General features: G+C 36.9%; 1 protein-coding gene across 2 annotated transcripts in view; it reads left to right on the forward strand.

The window, feature by feature from the left end:
- SPRED1 (sprouty related EVH1 domain containing 1) overlaps window positions 1–25,957 on the forward strand; it is a 131,285-nt gene that overhangs the window by 50,512 nt on the left and 54,816 nt on the right. The window contains exon 2 of one of the 2 annotated variants that reach the window (XM_036296780.1): window positions 12,035–12,209. In XM_036296780.1, coding sequence (XP_036152673.1) covers window positions 12,035–12,209 — 175 coding nt within the window. Of the gene's footprint in view, window positions 1–11,996; window positions 12,210–25,957 lie in introns of those variants that run through there. The other variant, XM_036296773.1, reaches the window with a different exon arrangement.

Raw genomic sequence — 25,957 nt, forward strand, 5'->3', positions numbered from 1 at the left:
CATGAGGAACTGTATTGAAAGGGCCAGAGGTTGAGAACCACTGCACTAGAGCAAAGTGAGCCTGGAGCAAGTTACTGTTGCTGTGGGGGTTGGAGGGAAAGCAAAGGTGAGAGACATAAGTAAAATCAGAGTGTCTCAGAAAAAATAAAAGGGAAGATATCCTAAAACTTGCAGGAAACCTCCACCAATGAAGCAAAGAAAAAAAAAGGCCTCTATTATTCTGTGAGCAACAAACCAAACTGGGTTGGGGGTCTCAGACAATTCGCTCATATGATTGCAAAGACAGACAGAAACTCCTGGATTGGAGAGGGCTCCCCTGAGGGCTCCCAGATTGGAGAGGGTGCAGGTCGGGCTGAGGGACCCACCCCCAGTGCACGAATCTTTGTGCACCAGGCCCCTTGTATCTTTATAATTGTTACATCTTGATTGACTCTTTTATCAGTGTATCATGACCTTTTCTCTAAAAATGTTTTACTTTAAGTAGGACTCTGGGGTGTTACTAATATATTCATCCCAGCTCTCTCTCGGTTTCGTTTCATGGAATATTTTTTCCCATCCTTTCATTTTTTATTTTTTTTAAATATATTTTTTATATTGATTTCAGGGAGGAAGAGAGAGGGAGAGAGAGAGAGAGATACATCAGTGATGAGAGGGAATCATTGATGGGCTGCCTCTGCACACCCAACACTGGGGATCAAGCCTGCAACCCAGGCATATGCCCTGACTGGGAATCGAACCCTGACCGTCTGGTTCATAGGTGGATGATCAACCACTGAGTCATGCCAGCTGGACCCATCCTTTCATTTTTAACCTGTTTGTGGTTTTGGATATAAAGTGAATTTCTTGTAGATAGTATATGGTTGGATTGTATGTGTGTTTTAAAATCCTCTCAGTCTCTGCCTTTTGATTAGAGTTTAATGCACTTACATGTGAAGTCATTAATAATGAAGTACTTCTGCCATTTTTCTGTTTTTTGCATATTTCGTACCTTTTCTGTTCTTTATTTCCTCCATTTCTGTTTTGTGCATTTGATTTTTTTGTAGTATTTTTAACTCCCTCTAATTTCTTATTCTCTCTCTATATTTTTTAGATTTTTTTTTTAGTGGTTACTATGGGGATTACAATTAACATTCTAAATTTATAACAACTCAGTGTAAATTGTTACTAGTTTAACTTTAATAGGATATAAAAATTCTGCCTCTATACAAATGTCTACTCCTTTTTATGTTGTAATTGTCACAAATTACATTTGTATATTAATGTGACTATTAATTTAGATTTGTAATTATTGACAAAAGAAAGAAATTACAAGCCCAAAATGCCATACAAAAACAAACCCTGAAGTATCTGATTTCCACAGTAAATAATGGTGTTATATTTATATTGTTTTGCTTTTGTTAATGGTTTTATATTTACCAATATGTTACACTCCCTGATCTTTATCTGAGAATGTCTTATTTTCCTCTTCACTTTTGAAGGATGGTTTTGCTGTGTATAATTCTGGGTTGACCATTTCTCTCCCAGCTCTTTAAATGTGTCATCTCCCTGCCTCTTACCTCCATTATTTTCTGTGAGAAATTGACTCTTAATTTTATTGAGGCTCCCTTGTATATAATGAGCAGTTTCTCTCTTGCACCTTCAAGATTCTCTGTCTTTCAACAACTTAATTGTTTATGTCTTGGTTTCTAGCTCTTTATCCTTTTTGGAGTTTAACTTCTTGGATGTGTAGATTTATGTATTTCACAAAGTATAGGAGGGTTTTTGGCCCTTTTTTCTTCAAATATTCTTTCCTGTTCTTTTTTCTCCAGAGATTGCCCATTACATATATGTTGGTATATTTTGTTGTGTTCCACAGATTTCTTAGGCTCTGTTCCTTTTTCTTCATTTTTCTTTCAGTACCTTAGACTGGATGATATCAGTTTACTTTTCTTTAAGCTCACTAATTCTTCTCCATTCTCAAATCAGCTTGGTATTGAAACCTTGCAGTACATTTTTCATTTTGGTTACTGTACTTACCAGCTTCAGAATTTGTTTGGTTCCTTTTTATAATTTGTTTCTTTATTGCACATACATTGCTTTCCTGATTTCCTTTGGGTATAGTTAAGACAGTTGATTTAAGTGTTTGTATAGGAAGTCCAATGCATGTACTTCCTCAGAGATCATTTCTGTTAATTTCATCTGTGAATAAGCCAAACTTCCATGTTTCTTTTCATGCTTCGTACATTTTTGTTGGAAACTGAACATTTTTAATATTATACTGTGATAACTCTGGAAATCAGATACTTCAGTGTTTGTTTTTGTTGCTGGCTGTGGGATGTAATTTGTTTAGTTACTTTTCTAAACTATTTTTGTACAGTCTTTATTCTTTGCCATGTGTGGTATCTGAAGTCTGTTCATTTAGCCTGGGGTTTTCTCATGCTTTGACAGATTTCCTTGAACACCAGGAGCTAAAAAAAAAAAAAGAGAAAGAAAAACCCTCCCAGTCTTTGCATATTATATCAAGGCACTCTTTCAAAGCTTAGCCAACTTTGCCTTACCCTTTACTTCCTGCATGAGCCTAGAGGTCAGCCCAAGATAAGAACTTAGGGTCTTCTCAGATCTTTCCCGCACACGTGTTGTACCTTGTGTGTGCATGTGGCTTTCTGAATTCCCCAGTATATGAGATCAGTTTTAATAGCTCTAGTTCCCTAAAGAAACTGTCTCCCCAGCTTTTCCTCCTAGGCTTTTGGTACATCTGTTGTTGGCCTCTGTGATATTTTGTGCTTGGCAGCAGCTGGTTGTTTGTTTGCTTTACGGTGTGTTTGAGGAATACAAACACCTTGTGTTGAGCCTTCACATAATAGCTCCAGACACAATTCTTTGAGCCTAAGGTCTGTTCTACTCTCTCTGGAACCAGGGGCCAGGATCCCATGCTGAGAACGCAGGCTTCCTTCTTCAAGACCACTGCTGAGGTGTGGGAGTGGAGAGTGGGGTTAGGCCAACAACAAGTAATAGTGCCACACAGCTTTCCTACCTTTTTTAAGTTGCCTTTTGGTATAGCATTTGCTTGGTCTCTGTAAACCTTTGACTATCTTCTAGAGTTCTGACAAAGAAGATTCTGACAATTTTTACTCTTAGTATTTCTGTTGTGTGATGGGCCCTTGGAGCCACTTTCAATGCCATCTTCCTCTTTTTACTTATTAAATATAACTACTAGGAAATTGAAGATTACATATATGGCTTGCAATATATTTCTATTGGACAGCACTGCTGTAGGGTAATAAGTTTCCACGAATATTGAATCCATTTATGTTGCATTTGGGAGGAAAAATGTTTAAAATTTTCAAAGGCCTCACAATTAGGATTAGCTATTTATCCTTATGCTTTTTATTCCAAGACTAAAAAGCATAAGGGCAAATAGTTAGTGTGGTATTTTTAGAGGAACTCTTTAGACTCCTTCTACACGATGAAATGTTAACATTGTGTAATTACGTACCTACATCATTGAAGTCTCCTAAATTCTGACTAGATTCTGCATCTGCTGAAAGCACTCGTGCTTCCATATCCCTTTAGCATCCTTGGCTTGTTTGCCTGATCCCCGAATAATTGGCCTCCTAGATATGCAGGGTTGCCAGCTTATCCTTGTTATTCCTCTGATCCTTGCCATTAAATGCTAAGATGTTATATGTCTGGTTATATGCATTCTCAACATGAGTAAGCTGTACTCTAAATACTTACTTACAGGTGCATTTTAAAAGCGAGTGATCTTTGCTTCTACTAAATAAGGTTACATGTGCAGAACCATAGAAGGAGTTGGCAACATATTCAAAAGTTGTGGGTACAAATGTAAGGGATTCTGCTGGCTTCATTGGCAAAAATCTCTCTATATAAAAGGCTAATATGCAAAGTGTCCCCTTGGGAGTTCAACCAAGAGACCAGGAGTTCAACTGCTCACTATGATGTGTTCTGGCCACCAGGGGGCAGTGTGGAATGAAGGAAGGCCCCGGCCAACAGCCAGAAAACCCCAATGGCCCCTGATCACCAGCCAAGCATAGGGACCCTACCTGTGCTCGAATTTCATGCACTGGGCCTCTAGTCATTTTATAATGCTGACAATGAATGAATTGCCTCCTGAGTGTCAACTGAATCTCTTTGAGTCTTTCTCTGACCAAAGAGAGCATTGATCTATTTGAATTCTCTTGCCATTGCCCTGAAGTAGTCAGAAGAGTATTGCTTCATCTTAGTTATAAATCCGCATTTTTCCATTAATATTTCTGCTACTACAGATTATAAGACCAAGCAGTGTAATTTTACTGAAGACACCAAGAAACAACAGTAGTAGACTACTATGTCTTCTTCCTACCTGGTGGAAAGCAACTTTTCATATTATCACATGGTGGTACACACAAGGATATCATGTACCTAATTTAAATCAGAAAAATGGAACAGTGTCCACTTTTTGCTTTAAGTAAGAATTACTAACCACAGCTAACCATCAAGTACCAATTTAAAAAGTAAATTTAAAAAGATAAATTTAAAAAATAAAATACATTGTGGGGAATAGGATATTTTGTTACTGTAAATATCCCTCTGTGGGAAATGTTATAAATTATTGTTGTAAGGAACAAATGTTAAGGGATTCTAAGTATCTTTTTTTTTTTGGGGGGGGGGGGGGTTATTTTGTTTTGATATAGTCTGAAGGTACGAAGTCCAGATAATCATGAGGCTAAAATCAAGGTATTGGTAGGGTTGCATTCCTTCTGGATGGAGGCTCCAAGGAAGAATCAGTTTCCTTTTCCAGCTCGTAAGACACCTGCACTCTTGTTTTAGGACCCTTACCATGTCCAAAGCCAACTGTGATTCTGACCTTCCTCTATGTCCCTTTCCACTTAAATTGATCTTTTATGATTTCATTTTCATTTTCTGAATATTGCTTATTTTTATCTTTATTGTTGAAAGTATTACATATGTCCCTTTTTTTCCCATTGACCCCCTTTACCCTACACTGTCCCCTCCCAGTAAAACATTACCATTCAAATATTAAGTATTTTGTTCCCTTGGAAGTGTGGTACTTTTATGGTTTACTTGCGAGAGGATGATATAACTTCACTTAACTAGCATTCAGGTAACTAATTTGCTGGAAAATTTCATCTTGATAAATCTGTAAATTATAGCACCTAAGAATGTTGCAGAGCAACATTGCCCGTTAGACCAATTATTCTTTTTTTTTTTTTTTAATATATTTTATTGATTTTTTACAGAGAGGAAGGGAGAGGGATAGAGAGAAACATCGATGAGAGAGAAACATCGATCAGCTGCCTCCTGCACACCCCCTACTGGGGATGTGCCTGCAACCAAGGTACATGCCCTTGACTGGAATCGAACCCGGGACCCTTCAGTCGGAGGGCTGACGCTCTATCCAGTGAGCCAAACCAGCTAGGGCTAGACCAATTATTCTTAATCTCAGGTTTGTGAACCTCTTGGAATTGTATTCAGAGATGAATTTTTAACTATATGTGTTTGTGGGGTTTTTTACAGAGAAATAGTCCATAGCTTTAATCACAATTTCAGTAACATCAGTGATCACCCTAGTACCTCAATTTAAGAACCATTTCTATACAAAACAATATGACTTACATAGATCTGGCTTTTTTTTTCCAGATCTGTTTCCTAAATTTTTGTACATTCCGAATTGCCAGTTGGTAATTTATAATGTAAAAGCTGACTGTTTCTAAACTTAACATTTCTAAAACACTTTCCTTTGTTTTTCTTTCTTTTTCTGTGTTCCTCTCTCCTTTCTTTCTCTCTACTATCCCATTCCCTACCGCAACACCTCCAGACCCATGCTGAGAGCATTTGATACCAATATGTTAATATTTTCTTTTACCTTTCTGCCAGAGAGCTTGCCTATACCTACCTACCTACCTACCTACCTCCCTTCCTTCCTTCCTTCCTTCCTCCCTTCCTTCCTTCCTTCCTTCCTTCCTTCCTTCCTTCCTTCCTTCCTTCCTTCTTTCCTACCCTCTTTCCAAGAAGTGGGCTTAGGAAACAAGTTACAGAGGCAAACTAGTTACAGAAGGGCCCTTGGAGTTTAGGAGAAAGAAAGAGGCAAGAAAAATGCTTTTGGAGTAAGGTGGGGGTGGTGAAAGGCACAGGGGTGCTCCATAGAGTGCTCCTCATTTTCTGTAGTTCTCAATTTAAAAAATTTAAAAAGTACATGGTTTTATTGAATTTTTTAGAAAGAAAGGGGGAGGGACAGAGAGATAGAAACATTGATGAGAGAGAAACATCATCAATCAGCTGCCTCCTGAATGCCCATACTGGGATCTGAGCCCACAACCTGGGCATGTGCCCTGACCAGGAATCGAACTGTGACCTCTTGGTTCCTGGTCCATGCTCAACCACTGAGCAACACCGGCCGGACTAGTTCCCAATTTTATATGGGTACATGGTTGCCTGGAAATACAGACTACATTTTCTAGTTTCCCTATAGTTAGGTTTAGTATTGTGACAATGTGTCTATATAAACATCTATTTTATTAAGATATTATGTAAAATTTGTTATAACAACTTCCTTAGTAATCGCTCAGCCTGTAGTCTCTCCTTGTTACAAATTTTTCTGTGTTTTCAAGTTGTCGAAATCTTTATTAAATATCCTCTTTTGGTAGGAAACTGATTAAGAAGGTACATAACTAATGTATATTGGCAGTATCGTAATAATTTGCCAGTTTTTATTTTTGGAAAAGATATAATTGAGAACTGTTTGAAATAATGTTAAACATATCAATGAAGTTAAAAACAAAAAACAAACACCTGGAAGTTTTAAACTATGAAAGGGCAGAAAGGTTTAGAAGTTGGATTAAGTTTAGGAATGGGAAGGGGAAGTTTTCTGTACAGATCCATGCTGGAGCAGAATGGGCACTAGAGATGAAGAAAAATTATTGGAGATAAGTCTCAATTCAGCAGCACTATACAACAGCTGTGAAGACCTGGTTTCCATGTCCAGGAGAACAGAGAAGCATATGTAGCTGAGAAACATTTCATTTCTGGGCAATGGAAAAGGACTAGTATTTGTTATAATTTAGTAAATACATGAATACTTGCTCTGTATCATCATAGGTGATTCAAGGGACTTTCTTACTTTGACAGAAAATAGAGTATTCTGTTTGCTAAAATGACTTCAAAAGAAAAAAGGTTTTATTTCTTACTAGGATGTAAAGGGCTTAAAATAGGTATGTATGAGATCTTACAAAAAGTCAACAGCATAAATCATAAAGGAAAAGAAATACATTTGACCATGGTAAAATAAAAGCTTTGTTCTTTAAAAGACAACATTTAGAAATAAAAGAAGCCAGATTTATGATTGGCATAACTGGCAAAGAATTAGTATTTATAATAAAAAGAATTTATGCAGATTAATAGAACAAAGACAACCCATTTGAAGGAGAGTAAAGAAAGAATGAAAAGAGCAAGAAGGTAGATGAGTGGATATGTTGTAGGCTTGTTAATAACAGCAGGAGGTTTAAGAGTCCATTTATCTTTGTGTTTGGTCCTCATTTTGCCTTAACTTTATTGAAATGCCAGTTGAAAATTCTATAAAATAAAGGTCATAGTTACTATTAAGAATTTTAGATAATTTAGAATACTTACTGTGTAGTTATAACCTCATCAAGTCCTTTGACTCTTCCTCCAACGTCCACCCAAATCAGTCAATTTCTCTGTGTTCATTATTAGCACTCTAGTCCAATCCAACATTACCCCTCACCTAGATTTCTAAATCGTCTACTATGGCATGAAAGGATATATTTGATGTAATTGTTCAAATAAGACCAGAGGTTAACAATTGAGGTTCAATTTAGATTTTGAATAAAATAAAGGAAACCAAGCATCATTTTACAAGAGTCTCTTCACTTCATTAGAATTGAAAGCTAGCCCACAAAAGTGGTAGTTATGTAGTTCATTGTCGAAGTGAAGAACAGAGCTTTAGTTGGAAGTATTTTTGAAAATAATACTAAAGAACTAAATTCTTGTCAGATTTGTCTTTTTGGATAAATCATTGGAACAAATGCCTTTCAACTAAATATTTTAAAGACACTCAAGAGTGAAATTCTGAGAGCACATTGTTATTATAAATGACTGCTGTGTCAGAGAAGAATAAACTGCAAATATGATACCCAGAGAGTAAAAATCCAACAAAATTTTGAATATTAATTCCATGATGGCAAATATTACTTTTACTTATTTTCCACATTTATTAGAATGGACTTCTATTGCTTGCATGATCAGGAAAAAATAGTCTGTTATACTTTAAATAGAAGGATAGGATTTGGTTTCTTGCCCTTAGGTCACTTTTATCTAAGGAGGGAATGACAAGTGCAAATTTTACTCTGCTATAAGGAAGAAGAGTATGACAGAGTTTGTAAGAGCTGCCATTAGTCTTTGGGAGTGGTTACATGTTTTAGACAAAAGAGTTGCTGCTTTTTTGGGGGGGAAAAGAAGACATTTGAAGGCAAGGAGGTTATGAGATGAAAACTGGTGGAAAAGATTAACCTTGTCAAGAATGAAGGTCTTTGAGGGGAAAAAAAGCCCCACACAATATTGAACAGCTTGACTTTTATGGTATTCTAATCTTAGGTCTTGAAGTTGACAGCTGAGTTGTTAAATTATAAGCTAATGAAGGCTACGGAATGGTGAATACAGATTTACATAATAGGCTTTTGGAGTACATTAAAGCTTTTAGAGGTATTGAGAGGAATTATGTTAGAGATACTGGACAAAGCCAGGGCTACGAGGGAAGCCCAGGGTCCCAGATGCTTGCCGGCAGCCGGAGGGAAGCCCAGGTTCTGGGTGCCAGAGGGAAGCCGGTGCCAGCAGCCAGGGAAAGGAAGGTCTACTCTTGCACGAATTTTGTGCATCGGGCCTCTAGTCTTGTATAAAGCCAAAGGCAGTTAAAAATGGGTTTTAATTTATTTAGATTACTTATAGTTTATAAGTATGAATAAAAATAATTTTTGAAGAAACTGAGAAATGAAGGGAAAAATATCAAATTTCACCATCGTAAAATAACCACTAGATTTTTAAATATTTTTAAAATAATCTTACTTATGTATATTTTTAAAATACAAAATATGTCTGAGAACCATTATACAAATTGTAAATGAGAGAAAGATTCAAAGATGATAAAATAAGAGTCTATGCCCTAAAGAGAACAGCTGCTCTCCCACTCTGAGGTCAAGATATACCCTGAGCTTCTGCATTGGGTATTTTACTGCAAGTCTTAAAGAATTAGTATAAAATCCTTAAATTTCCCAGCTGACTAAATAATTAGACAAGAAGGAAGAGTCAGGGTTCTATAGTAAATAGACACTTAAATGATTATTGGGAACTTGAATTTAGGTTTTTGACCCACTTCCTTTGTGACTTGGTAACTTCACTGGACTTCAAATGTGTTGAGCTTCAAATGTATGAGTTTAGTTCACAAACATTTAAACCTAATATGTCTAAGTTATGTGCTGGGTTTTGGTATAATTCAGTCCAGCTTTTATGCACCCACACCTCCACTGACCAGTACTCTGAGTTGAAGATTGGTAAGAATTGGGCCTAAATAAGAATTAGAGCCTCTGAATAACTGAATAATAAAAAGTTTAGATAGAATGGTCACCTGTAAAGCTAAAGACTTTCAAAGCTTCTATATAAAAAGTTATTTTGACCCCAATAATAGAGGTTTATGGTTGACCATGTACATTTTATTTTTCCCTATATGGCTTTGAATTATCAGGATGACAACTACTTCAATTTAAAATTCTTTGTTGTAGTAATAATAGTGATTATTATATGCCAGGCATTGTTTACATTTATTAAAGGTGGGTTCTGTAACTTCTCTGTAACTTTTCAAGGACACACAGCTAGTAAGTTTTGGAGCCAGGATCCAACGTATGAAAGCTTGACTTTAGACTCCTCACTAAGCCACAACACAGTATAGTTTTAAAAGTGTACAGCTCTCTTACAGGAGATTTGTCTCCAGAATATATGAAGAACTTCTAGAAGAATTGGTAATAAAAACAGCATAATAAAAAAAATGATCAAAAGACTTAACAAAGAAGCTATACAAATGGCCAGTAAGCATATGAAAAGATGTTCAACATCATGAGTTATCAGAGAAATTGACATTAAAACCAGCATAGGTTACCACTATATACTCAGTACAATGAATGAAATTTAAAAGTTTGAAAACATTCAGTGTTGGTAAGGATGTGGCACAACTTCCATACATTATTGATGCTACCATACATTATTGATGAACGATGGTACAACCACTTTGGAAAACAGTTTTTTAGTTTACAATTAAGCATACTACCCGCCCTAGCTGGTTTGGCTCAGTAGATAGAGCTTTGGCCTGCAGACTGAAGGGTCCTGGGTTTTGATTCTTGTCAAGGGCACATGCCTGGGTTGCAGGCTCGATCTCCAGTAGGGGGCATACAGGAGGCAGCTAATCAATGATTGTCATCATTGATGTTTCTATCTCTCCCTCTCTGAAATCAATAAAAATATCTATATAATAAAAAACCCAGTGGTCGTAACACCATAACGACCAAAGCTCGGTCACCAGTAGGCTGCATGCATGGTGAGGTGCGCACGGGTGGGCGGGGCTGCGTGTATGGTGAGGAGCATGCAGGTGGGTGGGGACTTGACTCTGGGTCCCACAGTACGCCAGGACTCGGGGGTCTGGGGTCTCACACGATTTCCCGTGGGTCTGGGTCTCATGCGATTTCGTGCGCTGGGTCACTAGTATATATATAAAAGCATATTACCCTGTGAATTAAAAGGTACAAGTATTGACACTGATTCCATGTATATGAAATCCCATAATAGGCAAAACTAATGTGTATGTTAGAAATCAGAACCATGGTTGTCTATTTAATGGGAAGGAGGCTTAAAGGACTTTTCTGTAGTCATAAAATCTTTTATAGCATGATTACCAGTGTTGGTTATGAAGACATGTATATTTGTCAGAATTTATTGAATTATATATTGAGATCGGAATATGTTATTGTGTGTAAAGTATACTTCAATAAAATATGTAAAGTGAAAAGAGGAAAATGGAATATTTTAAACAGGCACTATGGCAAGAGAAATGACAACTGGCAACCTAGGACTTAGAACATAGAGGCTGAGTAGCATAGAACTGTTAACATAGAACTTCAGTTGATATTCAATAACCAAAACAAGTTTAAGTTTATGTTCAGTATATTTTTCTAAGTTAGCAAGGTATACTATTTTTAGAAAGGATTTCATCAGTAATTATTATATTAAAAGCATTAGAACTAAAATGCTTAGATGTCAGTTATTTAGAACATTAGTAGATGAAACACACTTCTTAGATTTTATGTAAAGAGTATTTGCGGTTAATATTGGGAAATGATTCTGAATGGAACTAGAATGTAGTGTAGTCTCTTACGAATAGTCTTCCAAAAAGAAGGCATGAAATTCAGGTTTCAGTTACTTGATAAGTTATTGAAACAGAACATTTGTCTTTATATGATTCGTGTGGTTTACATTCCAGGCTGTGAGAAGATATAAAAAACATGGTGTCTGAGTTTCAGAATTTTATTTATAATAAATTCCAGAAATGTTAGAAAGTTATAGGTGTCACTATTAAATATGCTAAAATATAGCAGTAATTTGTCCTGGTCGTACTGCAGCAGTTGAATATATATAGACAAATTTGATGAGGGCCTATGTAATTTGACAGTTTTGTCCCTGGGGTTTTTCTTAATTTGTTCCATGACAATCAAATGTGCTTGAACTATTCAAATGATTAATTGAAATAAGAGTTCTGTAGTCTTTTATTGTGAGGTTGATCTTTAAAATAAAGGTTAACCTTTTAAGTTAGTTTATGTTTTTGACATCTTTCAAGTAGATTACTTTCTGTAGAATATCATGGAAGTAGTAAGCACTTTAACTGATGTGGTCTTTGATTTCTCAAACAAGACTGGAAGCGTGGCTGGTTTTTGTTTATGGAAAAACTAACTTATAATCTTTGCCTTTGTTTTAGTAATAGTTATGCACGAGTGCGAGCTGTGGTGATGACCCGGGATGACTCCAGTGGCGGATGGTTGCCCCTTGGAGGTAGTGGACTGAGCTGCGTCACTGTCTGCAGAGCCTCCCACCAGGAAGAGGATGGCTGCTCTGACTTTCTTATCCGTGGAGAGCGGCTCAGGGATAAAATGGTAACTGATAATGCATTTATTATAATTTTAAGATTCCATAGAATGAATTATTAATTTAAAATAATTATTAGTGTGCCATAATTGATGAGAATTATTTTTGCCCAGGATCAATGGTTATGTTTTCTGAAACTCTTTTAATATTAAGCATGATGAACTATTCCTGTTTTTTTTTTTTTGCAACTGGAAATAATATTAATGCACACGTGTTAGAGGAGAGCTGCTTTTGTGGTTAAGTTTAATGGAGGTGTTCCTGGGTAGTCCCCCTAGTTCAGTGGTGGTGAACCTTTTGATCTCGGCATGTCAGTATTTTGAAAAACCCTAACTTAACTCTGGTGCCGTGTCACATATAGAAATTTTTTGATATTTGCAACCATAGTAAAACAAAGACTTATATTTTTGATATTTATTTTACATATTTAAATGCCATTTAACAAAGAAAAATCAACCAAAAAAATGAGTTCGCATGTCACCTCTGACACGCGTGTCATAGGTTCGCTATCACTGCCCTAGTTATTAAACCAGGTACACCCTGCCTCTCCTTCTCTCCACTATCTCCTAGACTGGAGGCTGGCAGGCTATATAGTCCACAGGCCAAATCCAGGCCTGCCACCTGTTTTCGTACGGCCCATGAGTTGGTTTTAGCATTTTTAAATAATTGAAAATAATCAAAGAAAAGTAATAATTTCGTGGCACATGAAAATATGTTTGAGGACTGGTTTAGCATACTCATTTAGCCTCTATGATGTTTTTTCTATTGAGAAATGTATTTTAAATTCTAAAATTTTCATATATGAACATTTAAAAAAGTTATTTTTAATTTGTTGATTTAAAAGGGAGGGAGAAAGAGAGAGAAACATCAATTTGTTGTTTCACTTATTTATGCATTCATTGGTTGATTCTTGTATGTGCCCTGACCAAAGATCAAACCCACAACCTTTGCATATCGGGAGGATGCTCTAACCAACTGAGCTACCCAGTCAGGGCCTTAGCATTTTAAATAAATTTATTCTTAATTTTGGTTATTGATTTCTGAATAATCTTTACTATTGAATTATTTCAGTTATTTAACTTTTCTTGTTAAACTAACTTTCTTGTGCCCCTGTTTCTGCCTCAGTGAAAGGAAGAGTTATCCTAAGTCAGGGGTCCTCAAACTATGGCCCGTGGGCCACATGTGGCCCGCCGAAAACATTTATCCGGCCCGCTGGGTGTTTTTGCCGCTGCTGTTAAACTATAGTCCGGCCCTCCAACAGTCTGAGGGACAGTGAACTGGCCCCCTGTTTAAAAAGTTTGAGGACCCCTGTTCTAAGTCATCTTGAAAGTCTCCCAGCTGTAGTGTTTTGTGAGCTTCTGATTCACTCCTAACAATGTATCTCAGTGAACCAGAATGTCATTTTAGGATTGTAGGAAACCCCAATATCTAAAGGTGATTCTGGCTTTCCATAAGATGGTGGCTGGCACATACTATTGCTAATCTATATATATAAAATCCTACGCAACGGTTATGACCTGTCACTATGATGCCGCACTGACCACCAGGGGCAGACACTCAACTTAGGAGCTGCCCCCTGGTGGTCAGTGTGCTCCCACAGCCAACCTCCCGCGGTCCCTCCCCCCAAGCCAGCCGGCCCGATTGGCCCTGATCACTGGTCAGGCCGAGGGACTCCACCCATGCACGAATTCATGCACCAGGCCTTTAGTTTAAAATAAGGCTTTGTAGACTTCTAAGAAAGAGTTTATGGTGACTTGTCCTGGACTATAATACTACTCATCTGAGCTAATGGTAACTGGGAAATGTTGTTGGAGGAGAAGTTGTTGATTTCAGAAACTGAGTATAAAATACTGATGGTCTAAAAGTATTAGCTGTATTAATGGACAGATTATTTTAGGGTAATTTAATAAATGACATAATCTGCATAACTAGGAGTGAGGCTGATCAGAATCAGCTCAGACTGATGGATTAGGGCAGGGGTGGGCAAACTTTTTGACTCGAGGGCCATAATGGGTTCTTAAACTGGACGGGAGGGCCGGAACAAAAGCATGGATGGAGTATTTGTGTGAACTAATATAAATTCAAAGTAAACATCATTACATAAAAGGGTACGGTCTTTGCCCACGGCTGGATTAGTGCTTGGTCATTGTGGCTTTGACATAAAGCTAGTGTGAATAAACCTGGGATTCAGAAAGAACACAAACTTATTCCCAGGCTTAAAAGGAGCCCTTAGGTGTAGAATTATAATAGATTAACAAGAAAATACATTCTTCTGATAGATGCACTGACTAGGAATCAGAACATTTGTTGTTTCACCTGACCACTTCTCCTTGAGGAAGCTTGTTATCTGTGTAACAGGGTAATCAATATATCTCAGTGTAGACATGAAGGAAAAGTTATTCACTTGGAGGGTTGCCATATTTCTTGCAGAGATTAGCTATATAGTAAAGCATTTTAGGTTATGTGGACTTGTATGATTAAAGGCAGAGGCAATAATGAATGCATGGTTATAAATTTAAAACAGCAGTGTCTTGTAGAATTTCAAGACAAATAGGATAGTGATATTGAAATAAGCAGATTAATTACCCCCCTCTGCTGGGTAATACACTTTTGATCAAGATACTTCTGAAGCAATACAGATTGAAGTATATATTCTTTTTTTATTGTCACTGCATTTTGGATTCTTAATGTCCATTTCTGTAGATGTTTTTATTGATTGGTTTTATTTCAATTCCGTTTGCTGAGTTCTAGTTTTTTTATTTATCTAAGAAAGAAGTACTCTGTGACTGTTGAGTTTATAAATTTGCAACATTCTTCCCAAGTTGATAGTTATCTTTAAAATCCTCATTTGCTAAAAACTGTTTTGTACCCATTTTGTCTGTCAGTCACATCTTAGAATCCTTTACCTTAGATAAATTCTAAAAATGAAGTGAAATACCTGCTCCTCATATCCCAAGAAAAACTTGTGGTCTTTAAGAAAGAATAGATAATTAGTAAAGAGGAGTACCATGGCCTTTTGTATAGCTAACAAAGAAATATTGGTAATATTTTAAAGAGTGTTCATAAATCAGAATGCTGGTAATAGTAGTGAAAAGGAAAGATGGCTTTTCGTAAGGCTGAAAGAAGCACTTTGGTAGAAGAGTTTTTGCAGCTTTTGATGTGCAGTCACTTGTATTAAAAAATGTCTTTTACACTTCTAAAAGGTTTATATTTCACTCTTCTTTATTTTTAAATAAAGAAACGAGCATAAATGAAGAGTAAGCTGACTGGGATTTTTTTCAGGAAGTCAGCTTGTGTGTTTTGGGGGTAGGACTCATTCATTTATTGATCTGTTCATTCTGAGTCTCGGAAATTATTTCCTGTGATGCTTACTTTCTTGTTTTTATGATGCTCATAAAGGTAGAGTTTATTTTACAGATTACCCTTTTGCTGCTTGAAGTAAGAGCTTCCCAAGCTATGCGCCATGAATAAAAGTGGCTGGAGCCTCTTGGTTTGTTGCCTCTTAACTAGTAGCAACTCTTCTTTCCTGGATGCCATAAAAATGTTGTATTTTTAAGGGTGCCTGAGGAAAAAGGTGGAAAGCACTGAGAAAAACCAGGGTTTGGTGTTGTATTCTAAGGTAATCAGAGTACTGCCTTTCTTCCAGACAATTGGGTATGGAATGGTCTTTAACAAGGATAGATTCTCAGAACCTCTTTTCTTGATCTGTATAAGTTGTAGCCTCCATCGCCTTCTAAATCTTTATAGCCTTGATTTCTTCCTTTAATTCTCGAGTACAAATTAGTGTTATCCTCGATCACATATTTCTTTTTTTTTTTTTTTTTTAAATATATATTTTTTTTATTGATTTTTCACAGAGAGGAAGGGAGAGAGATAGAGAGAGTTAGAAACATCGATGAGAGAGAAACATCGATCAGCTGCCTCTTGCACATCCTGTGCCCGCAACCCAGGTACATGCCCTTGACCGGAATCGAACCCGGGACCTCTCAGTCCGCAGGCTGACGCTCTATCCACTGATCCAAACCGGTTTCGGCGATCACATATTTCTTAAATGCTAGCTAAAATTTAACTGTTATTTTGTATAGATAACCTTTACTGTAGAGCTTCACATTCTCCATAATAGAAAATTTCTCTTTTGCATTCATTTTTTATTAGATATATTAGATAGGCCCTTTTCTGCTAGTATGACACTTTATTTTATTGGAAAACATTTTATCATATGTATAGGTTATATTTTTTTATCATTTTTAGCTGAATTGTATGTGATATGTAAATTTAAAACACTGTATTATAATACACCCTTAAAGTCTTTATAAGTAGCTGAATAAACTGTCCATAATGACATTAAAATTTTGCTAAAATATTTACTACTAAAAGTTTTAAATTACCATGGTAATGTACTCTTATGTTTATGTAGTAGGCAATAAAATACTGTAAATTTACAAATGTAATTAAAATTATGCTTTTAAAAGCATATTATGTCCTAAGATATGACAAAATATGGAATAGGCTACACAGAAAGATACAATAGGACTCTTACAACATATGTATTACTTAAGATAGTCTGTGGAAATAAGAAAAAGGCACTGTGTTATGTCAGCAAAGTTATACGATAGTTATCATTATAAACTTATAGTGACAAAGTTATTAATGGTAAAGGTAAAAATAATAAGGCAAAAATTAAGTGAAGAAAGGGGAAATAAGAAACATTTCAGATTAGGAAGTTGCCAAAGAGATTAAGGATATGTTTTTCAGATTAATAAATATAATTAGGTTGTGGATAAAAAGTGACCTATAAAAAATAAAAATGCCTGTAAGTAATAGTTTTATTGTCTAAAATGACATTGTAAAAATGAATTTTCTTTTCAGTTATTAGAGCCTAAAACAAAATTAGAGGATTTGTTTTCTAGGGAGAAAACATAGGAGTAGCTTTATTAACAGTGAGACTCACCCCCTTTCCATCATGGGACACTTTAAAAGATCAGGGACACATCTTTCTGCCTTGGATTGAACTTTATAAAAGTACAGAACATTAATTTCCTACTTGGCTTTTCCCATTGTGCCTCTGAATTATTGCATTGTGAAACCTCAATCTTCCACTAAAAACCAATTACATTAACTACTTTTCTCTTTAAGATTTAGCAGCTCTGTCTCTTGAAAGATACTGGTTCTCCTTTGACTATAATATCACAGTTAGGAAGGAAAGTGGGAGTATAGATGGTGTTAGCATAATTTTAATTATGCTTTATTCGACAAAGTATTACTTTGTTAACTATACATACTTATATAAACCCCTTTACTGACAGTGTTCCATTCAGATCACCATCCATTAGCTTTCATTTTCGTCTACTGACCTTAGCAATTCCTTCCCATAGCAACTCTTCCACATCTGAACCTCATCATTATTCTTGGCTACTTTGCTTGCACAGTCTTGACCTTTTGGTCTTCATTTCAGCAGGCTGCTTTCCTGGATCTGGTTGTTATCCAGAACTGTTCCATTTGAGGAATTTTACAATTTCCTCTCATTTCTTTTTTATTCCCCTTCCCTTGCTCTACAATTTCATGCTTACTCTATGACTTTGTGCCTTCAATTTTCCCCAGTTTCACTAGATTCCTCTGGCTTGAGTATCTTTTTTATTATTTTCTTCTTAAATCCAATCTAAATTTTTTGTCAGTCATTTAAACTACTTCAGTAGATAATTACCTGCTGAGTTTTTTCTTTATTTTACCCTGAAGGAACTTCACTGAATTCTACATTATTAAAAGAGAATATTCCCTTTTTAAAGGTGAGTCAAATATATATTGAGAAGCTGCTGTGTGCTAGACACTGTTTTAAGCACTGGGAATATCCAAATGAACAATGACAGAAATTCTAGTTTTTAAGATAAATATACATTTTGGTGAGGGACAAAGAAATGTTACAATAAGTAAGTAAGATTAATATGCTAGAGAGTCCTAACTGATAAGGGGAAAAACAAATCGGGAAAGAAGTATAGGGAGTTTATTTGTGGGGAGGAACTTTTTTTTTTTAAATCCTTACCCAAGGATATGTTTTTGTTGATTTTCGTTTTGTTTTGTTTGAGAGAGAGAGAAGGGAGAGAGAGAGAAACTTCGATGTGAGAGAGAAACATCGATTGGTTGCCTCCCACACACCCCACTGGGGATCAAACCTGCAACCTACTTATGTGCGATCACCAGGAATAAAACCACAACCTTTTGGTGTCCAGGACGATACTCCAAACAGCTGAACCACTGGCCAGGGCTGTGTGGAGGAACTTTTATAATCTGGCCTTTACTTCCTTTATCTTGAATCTGTCTGCCCTTTCCCAAAGGCAGTCACTTCCATGATATTGCCTTACTTAGTTATCTTTACTAAAAGCAAGTGTTGAATTTATGGAAATGCCTTCCCCTCTTTTACATTAACTAAATAACAATAGATAGCATATTAAGAGTTTATGTGGAGTAGAGAATGTAGACAGATTGCTAGTCCTGAGGAAACAATAATGACAGGAACAATTTCCTTTTTATTGTCACAGATAAGTCATAAGCAGAAAACTAGGAAAATTTAATTAGAGAAAGCACCTTGGGCAAATCAGTTTTGCTGTTAAGGACTGGAATTGGAAGAAATGCTAATAATAATGGTAACAACAACAACATTCATCTAGTCCAAAATTAGCTGCTCATTTTAGGGTCAATCCATTGAAAAGATGATAAATTGTACTATTAATGACTTCTTCGTATAACCATAAATTTTGTGACTTTCTCTTGGCAGTTGTTTTTCAACAGTTAACTCTTAATATTGCCAATATTCCCCAAAGAGATAAAGCCTGCCTGTTAGCATATATATTATCTTTCTTTTAGAGCCATGTGATAGCTGTTTCCTGGAAATTAAGATTTAGCATATTTCCCATATTACCTGCCTTGTAATTTCTTTCTTTTTTTTTTTTTTTTTTTTTTAGAAAACTTCAGGTTAACTCTTAACTTCCTTCAGTACTCTCTTTACTGAATATACTAAACTTACTGTTTATTATTTAACTAGAGGCCCAGTGCATGAAATTTGTGCATGGGTAGGGTCCCTATGCCTGGCCAGCGATCAGGGCCAATCAGATTCCCCGCCTCCTTGCCTCCTCCTTCCCTCATCACCCACACACTGCCACCGCACGGTTTCCCCGCTACCACCGCTGGTCACCTGCCATGTTCCGCACTGCCCCCTGGGGGTCAGCGCACATCATAGGCACATCATAGCGAGCAATTGAACTCCCGGTCTACCGGTTGAACTCGCAAGGGGACACTTTCCATATTAGCCTTATATATATATACTAGAGGCCCGGTGCACAAAAATTTGTGCACTCAGGGATAGGGAGTCCCTCAGCCCGGCCTGTGCCCTCTCCCAGTCTGGGACCCCTTGGGGGTGACTACTTGCTGGCTTAGGCATACTCCCCGGGGGGATTGGGCCTAAGCTGGCAATCAGACATCCCTCTGGCAGCCTGGCAGCCCTCGGGGGATGTCCACTTGCCAGCGGGGAGCAGGCCTAAACTGCAGTCGGACATCCTTAGCGCTGCTGAGGAGGCAGGAGAGGCTCCCACCACCACTGCTGTACTGGCAGCCGTCAGCCTGGCTTGTGGCTGAGCGGAGCTTCCCATGTGAGAGCACCCTGACCACCAGAGGGCAGCTCCTGCATTGAGCATCTGCCCCCTGGTGGTCAGTGTGTGTCATAGTGACCAGTCGTTCCCAGTCTTTCTGCTGTTAGGGTCAGTTTGCATATTACCATTTTACTATATAGGATAGAGGCCTGGTGCACGGGTGGGGGCCGGCTGGTTTGCCCTGAAGGGTGATCCGGATCAGGGTGGGGATTCCGCTTGGGTGCCTGGCCAGCCTGGATGAGGGGCTGATGGCTGTTTGCATCTGGTCACACCCCCTTCAGGGTGGGGGTCCCCACTGGGGTGCTTGGCCAGTCTGGGTGAGGGGCTGAGGGACGTTTTCAGGCTGGCAGGCGACTGAAGCTCCCAGCCTCTTTTTTTTTCTTTTTTCTTTTTATTCTGGGATTTATTTACCTTCTATAGCTGTTACTGGAGCTGAGAGCTGGCTCCAGCTCTGAGGCCGTGGCTGGCTGAAAGCAGGTATCTGGGTTTGTTTAGCTTCTATAATTGAAACTCTGTTGCCATCACTGGCTCTCTAAGCTCTGAACCTGTTGGCAACTGAAAGCAGGTTTCTGGGTTTGTTTAGCTTCTATAATTGCAACATTGTTGCATCTGGAGCTCAGAGCTGGGCTGCAACAGGCGGGGAACCTTGCCTTCCTCCTTCACTGGAGCAAGCAAGTCTCCTGTTCGCTTCAGCTGCCTGGCTGCTGGCCGCCATCTTGGTTGGCAGTTAATTTGCATATTTCACTGATTAGCCAATGGGATGCGTAGCGAAGTTACGGTTAATTACCATGTTTCTCTATTATTAGATAGGATAGGTTGGCTTGCTTTAGATTAACGTCATTCCATTCTCTAGCTACTCGTTTATACTGATTGATCTGGTCTATTGGGCTCAGCAGGATTATTTTGCCTTCATCTTTCTCCTTTATACCTGATTGTGATACATTTCACATTCCTTCCATTACATTCCAATTAAATTGTTACAATATTAGTAGCTTCCCTCATAGTTAAATTAAAGTTCAAACTTTTTTATCTCACTATTAGCTTTCTAAATATTTTGTCACTACCTTTGCTCTATTAGAATCTAAATTATCATGTGAATGTAGCATGCTTTTTAATTGGTTGATTGCTGTTCTTTTAATTAATAAACAGCTGTTTGAGTATCTTCTCTATGCTAGACTTTTCTTGTATTAGTTTGCTCATGACACCCTAAGACAATACCATAGACTGGCTGGCTAAAACAGTGGAATTTTATTTTCTCACAATTATGGAGGCTGGGAAGTCCAAGATATGGGTACTCATTGATTCGGTTTCTGGTGAGAGCTCTCTTTCTAGATTTCAGAAGGATGTAATTCAATCCATACCACTTCTTATTTAATTCCACTTTTTTGTCTATTGATTTTATGTGAATATTATACTTTTAAAATTAGTTTTATATATTTGCTAATACTAATTTCCCCCTCATTGGTCCCTCCCCCTTTTAGGTATATTTTTGCTCATTTTCCCATAACTAAACAATTTTTTTAAAATATGGGTACATTCACTTAAGTTTTTTTCTACATATATAAAAATTTTGTGACTATTATATATGATTTGGGCGGAGGGTCATTTTTGGTTTCTTTTAAAGCTCATTTCATGCAACTCATCTTCTTTTTGTATAGTGCTAGTCAGAACTTCCAAAATAATATTAGATAATGTGATACGGTTGGCTTTTTTATTATTTTAATGGGATTTCTAGTGTTGTATAGAGAAGTAGAACGTTAGATATTATTTTGAGATGTCATTTATCACAGTAAGGAGGATTCCTTGATATCTCTTAATGTTTCCCTCATCAGAATTTGATAATAATTTTTCTGAAATCTCCGTAGACTTTTTAAATTGATCTTTTTATCAAGATAATTATAGGTCATTAATTGCTCTTGTAAAGAATAATGTAAAGAGATCTTGTTTTCCTTTTACCCAGTTTTCCCAATGGTAACATTTTACAAAACTAGTGTATTACAACCAGTATATATATTCACATAGACACAGTCCATCACACTCAGATTTTCCCAGTTTTGTACTCATTTGGGTCTGCATTTAGGTCAATATAGTTTTATCACATATACCCACTATGATAGAAAAGATGCGAAACAGTTCAGTATCCATAAGAATCCTTTCCCCTGGTACTTAAAGCACACCCACCTCCCTCTTGGCCTGGAAACCATTCACCTGTTCTCCATTTCTATAATTTTGTCATCTCAAAAGTGTTATGTAATTGGGATCATAAATATGTTACTTCAGGATTGGTATTTTTCATTCAGCATAGTTCCCTGCGGGTTCATGCAGGTTATTGAGTGTGTATCAATAGTTTGTTCCTATTTATTGTTGCCTGGTATTCTACGACAACTGTGAACCAAAGTTTAACCATTGCTTCACTAAAGGAAATGAAGGCTCTTTACAGTTTGGGGCTATTGCAAATACAGCTGGTAAGAACATTCATATACAAGTTTTTCTGTAAACATATGTTTTATTTCTCTTGGGTAAATGACCATAATGTAATTCCTGGGTTGTGTGGTAGTTGCATGTTTAGTTTTGTAAGAAATTGCCAAACTTTTCCCCCAGAGTGGCTATATTATGTTACATTTTTACCAGAGCAGTCCAGTTTCTAGGCATTCTCAACAGCATTTTCTGTAATCACTATTTTTTATTTTGTCATTGGTATAGGTGTATCATGATAGCTCATTGTGGTTTTTTTTTTTTAATATATTTTATTGATTTTTTACAGAGAGGAAGGGAGAGGGATAGAGAGTTAGAAACATCGATGAGAGAGAAACATCGATCAGCTGCCTCCTGCACATCTCCCACTGGGGATGTGCCCGCAACCCAGGTACATGCCCTTGACCAGAATCGAACCTGGGACCTTTCAGTCCGCAGGCCAACGCTCTATCCACTGAGCCAAACCGGTTTCGGCGCTCATTGTGGTTTTAATTTGGGTTTCCCTAACAGCTAATGATGTTGAATATCTTTTCATGTGTTTATGTGTACCTTCTTTGGTGAAATGTCTGTTCACATCCTTTGCCATTTTTCTCATTGGATTGTTTTCTTTTCTGTTGAGTTTTGAGAGTTCTTTATATATTCTAGATACTAGTTTTTGATTGGGGATATATGGTTTGCAAATATTTTTCTCCCATTCTTTATTATCTCCTTCACAGAGTCCTTTGCAGAACAGAGATTTTAATTTTTATAAAGTCCAGTTTATCAATCTTTTTCCTTTCAGGGATCATGATTTTGGCATCAAATCTAAGAACTCTTTGCCTAGCCCTAGATCCCAAACATTTATCCTGTCTTTTCTTCCTAAAAGCTTTATAGTTGTTAATTTTTACCTAAGGAATGATACTTGGGTCAAGGTTAATTTCTTATGCCTATGAATGTCCAGTTCTTCTAGCACCCTTTGTTGAAAAGGTTGTCCTTTCTCCATTAAATTGCTTTTGTACTCTTGTTAAAAATCAGTTGAGCATTTTTGTATATGTTCTCCATTTTGTTTCATTGTTCTATTTTTCCCTCCACAAGTATTATACCATATATTATTGTTGCTATATTTGTAAGTCTTAATATTGGGTAGAGTGATGTCTCCCATTTTATTCTTATTTCTCAAGATTATTTTAGCTATTCTAGGGTCTGCTTTTCACTTAAATTTTAGAATAATTTTGTCCTTATTAGGATTTTGATAGGAATTGTGTTAAACCTATGGGCCAATTTGGAAAGAATTGACATTATTACTATATTGAATTTCCAGACCATGAATGCCCTATGTCTCTAGTTAGATCTTTGCATTCCTTTTCCCCCCTTTGAATTCTTTTGGCATTTTTCAGCACATAGATACATTTAGTTAAGTGTATACCTCTGTTTCATTTTTCTTGGAGCCGTTGTAAATGATGTTGTATTTATAATTTTGGTTAATGCATGTTCATTGTGTGTATGGAAATGTGATTAATTTTTGTTTATCGTGCTACCTTGCTTAACTCTGAGGTTTTTTGTTAGATTCCCTGGGATTGTTTAAAGTAGACATGTCATCTAAAAATATGAACAGTTTTATTTCTTTTTAATCTATGCCTTTTATTTTATTTTTTTCTTTCCTTATTGCAGTGGCTACAACTTCCAGTTCTATGTTGAGCAAGAATGGCAATAGTATACATCCTTGCTTTCATCAGATCTTAGTAGAAACACATTGTCTTTGACCTTTGAGTATGACGTTAGTTGTAGGTTTTTTAATAGACAATCTGTGTAAAATTGAGGTAATCCCCCTCTCTTCCTAACTTACTGGTAATTTTTATTATGAGTGGATGTTTGAATTTGTGCAGTGCCTTTTCTGTGTTAACTGCTAGAGCTTCTTTAGCTTGATGACATGATAGATTACATTGATTGGTTTTTGAATGTTGACTCAAGGCTTTCTGAGTCAACATTCAAAAATCAATCAAAACTGGACATACATAGGCAAAGTCTATGTACCTGGAATAAATCCCACTTGGTCATGATATATATCTTTTTATATGTTATTATATCTGATTTGCTAGTATTTTGTTGAAGAATTTTGTGTTTTAGACCATGATTGATATTGGTCTGTAGTTTTATTTTTTGGTACCATCTTTGTCAGGTATTGGTTTCAGGTAATACTGGTCACATAAAATTCAATTGGTAAGTGTTCCCCCCTTCTTCTGTTTTCCAGAAGAGATTATGTAAAATTGGTGTTAGTTCCTCTTTAAATATATGATTGAATTCTCCAATTGAAACCATCTCAGTTTAGAGAGATCTACTCTTGAGTACTCTTAAATTAAAAATTTAGTTCCTTCAGTGGTTATAGGACTGTTCAGGTTAACATTTTTATGTTGATTGAGTATTGATAACATGTTTTTTCACAGAATTGATCCATTTCTTTTAACAGTTGTCTAGTTTATAAGTTCTTAGTATCTTAATTATTCTTTTAAAAGCTAAAAGATCTTTAGCAATATCCTGTTTCATTCCTGAAATTGGATATTTATGTTTTCATTTTTAATTTGTCAGTCATGCTAGAGTTTTGTCAATTTACTAGAGGCCCGGTGCACAAAAATTTGTGCACTCGGGGAGGGGGGGTCCCTCAGCCCGGCATGTGCCCTCTCACAGTCTGGGACCCCTCGGGGAATGACCATCTGCTGGCTGATGCCTGCTCCCTGGGGGATTGGGAAAAAGCTGGCAGTCAGACATCCCACTGGCAGCCTGGCAGCCCTTGGGGGATGTCCACTTGCCAGCAGGGAGCAGGCCTAAGCTGCAGTCAGACATCCTTAGCACTGCTGAGGAGGCAGGAGAGGCTCCCACCACCACCGCTGTGATGGCAGCCATCAGCCTGGCTTGTGGCTGAGCAGAGCTCCCCCTGTGGGAGCGCAATGACCACCAGAGGGCAGCTCCTGCATTGAGCATCTGCCCCCTGGTGGTCAGTGTGTGTCATAGTGACCAGTCATTCCCAGTCTTTCTGCTGTTAGGGTTAATTTGCATATTACCCTTTTATTATATAGGATTATTTTTTTAAACCAGCTTTTGTTTTATTGATTATTTTCCCCTTTATTTCAATTTTATTTCTGTTTTTTGTTGTTGTTGTTGTTCATTTCTTTCTGCTTGCTTTGGGTGTTTGGCTCCCCTTTTTCTAATTTCTTAAAGTAGAAACTTCAGTTATTGATTTGAGACCTCTTTTCCCAACATCCATAGCCTTTTTAAACTTTATTAAATTATTCAAATCTTATATATCCTGTTTGGCCCCCTTCCATTTACAGTCTGAAACTCTTCAATCATCATTATGTCTTTGGATATTCTTGATTTTCTAAATAATTTGTGTTATATAGATATTGCTGTATAAATAAATTAATAAAGGTTTATGACTGTTAAATCATTAGATCATTGAGATTGATTTCATCAGAATGTGTGGGCCCTTCTCCAGATTATACAGACCCAGTTGAAGGAGAAAAGAATTGTTTAAGCTTATTTACTCTGGCAATTCAGAGATCTAACAGGTTATGATAGGGACTTTGGAAAGAGCCAACTAAAGAAGCAAGGAATATTATCTGTGCCTAATCCTATATAATAAAAGGCTAATATGCAAATTGACC

Source organism: Myotis myotis, unplaced genomic scaffold (genome assembly GCF_014108235.1).
Source record: "Myotis myotis isolate mMyoMyo1 unplaced genomic scaffold, mMyoMyo1.p scaffold_m19_p_1, whole genome shotgun sequence".
In the NCBI taxonomy this organism is placed as follows: Eukaryota; Metazoa; Chordata; class Mammalia; order Chiroptera; family Vespertilionidae; genus Myotis; species Myotis myotis.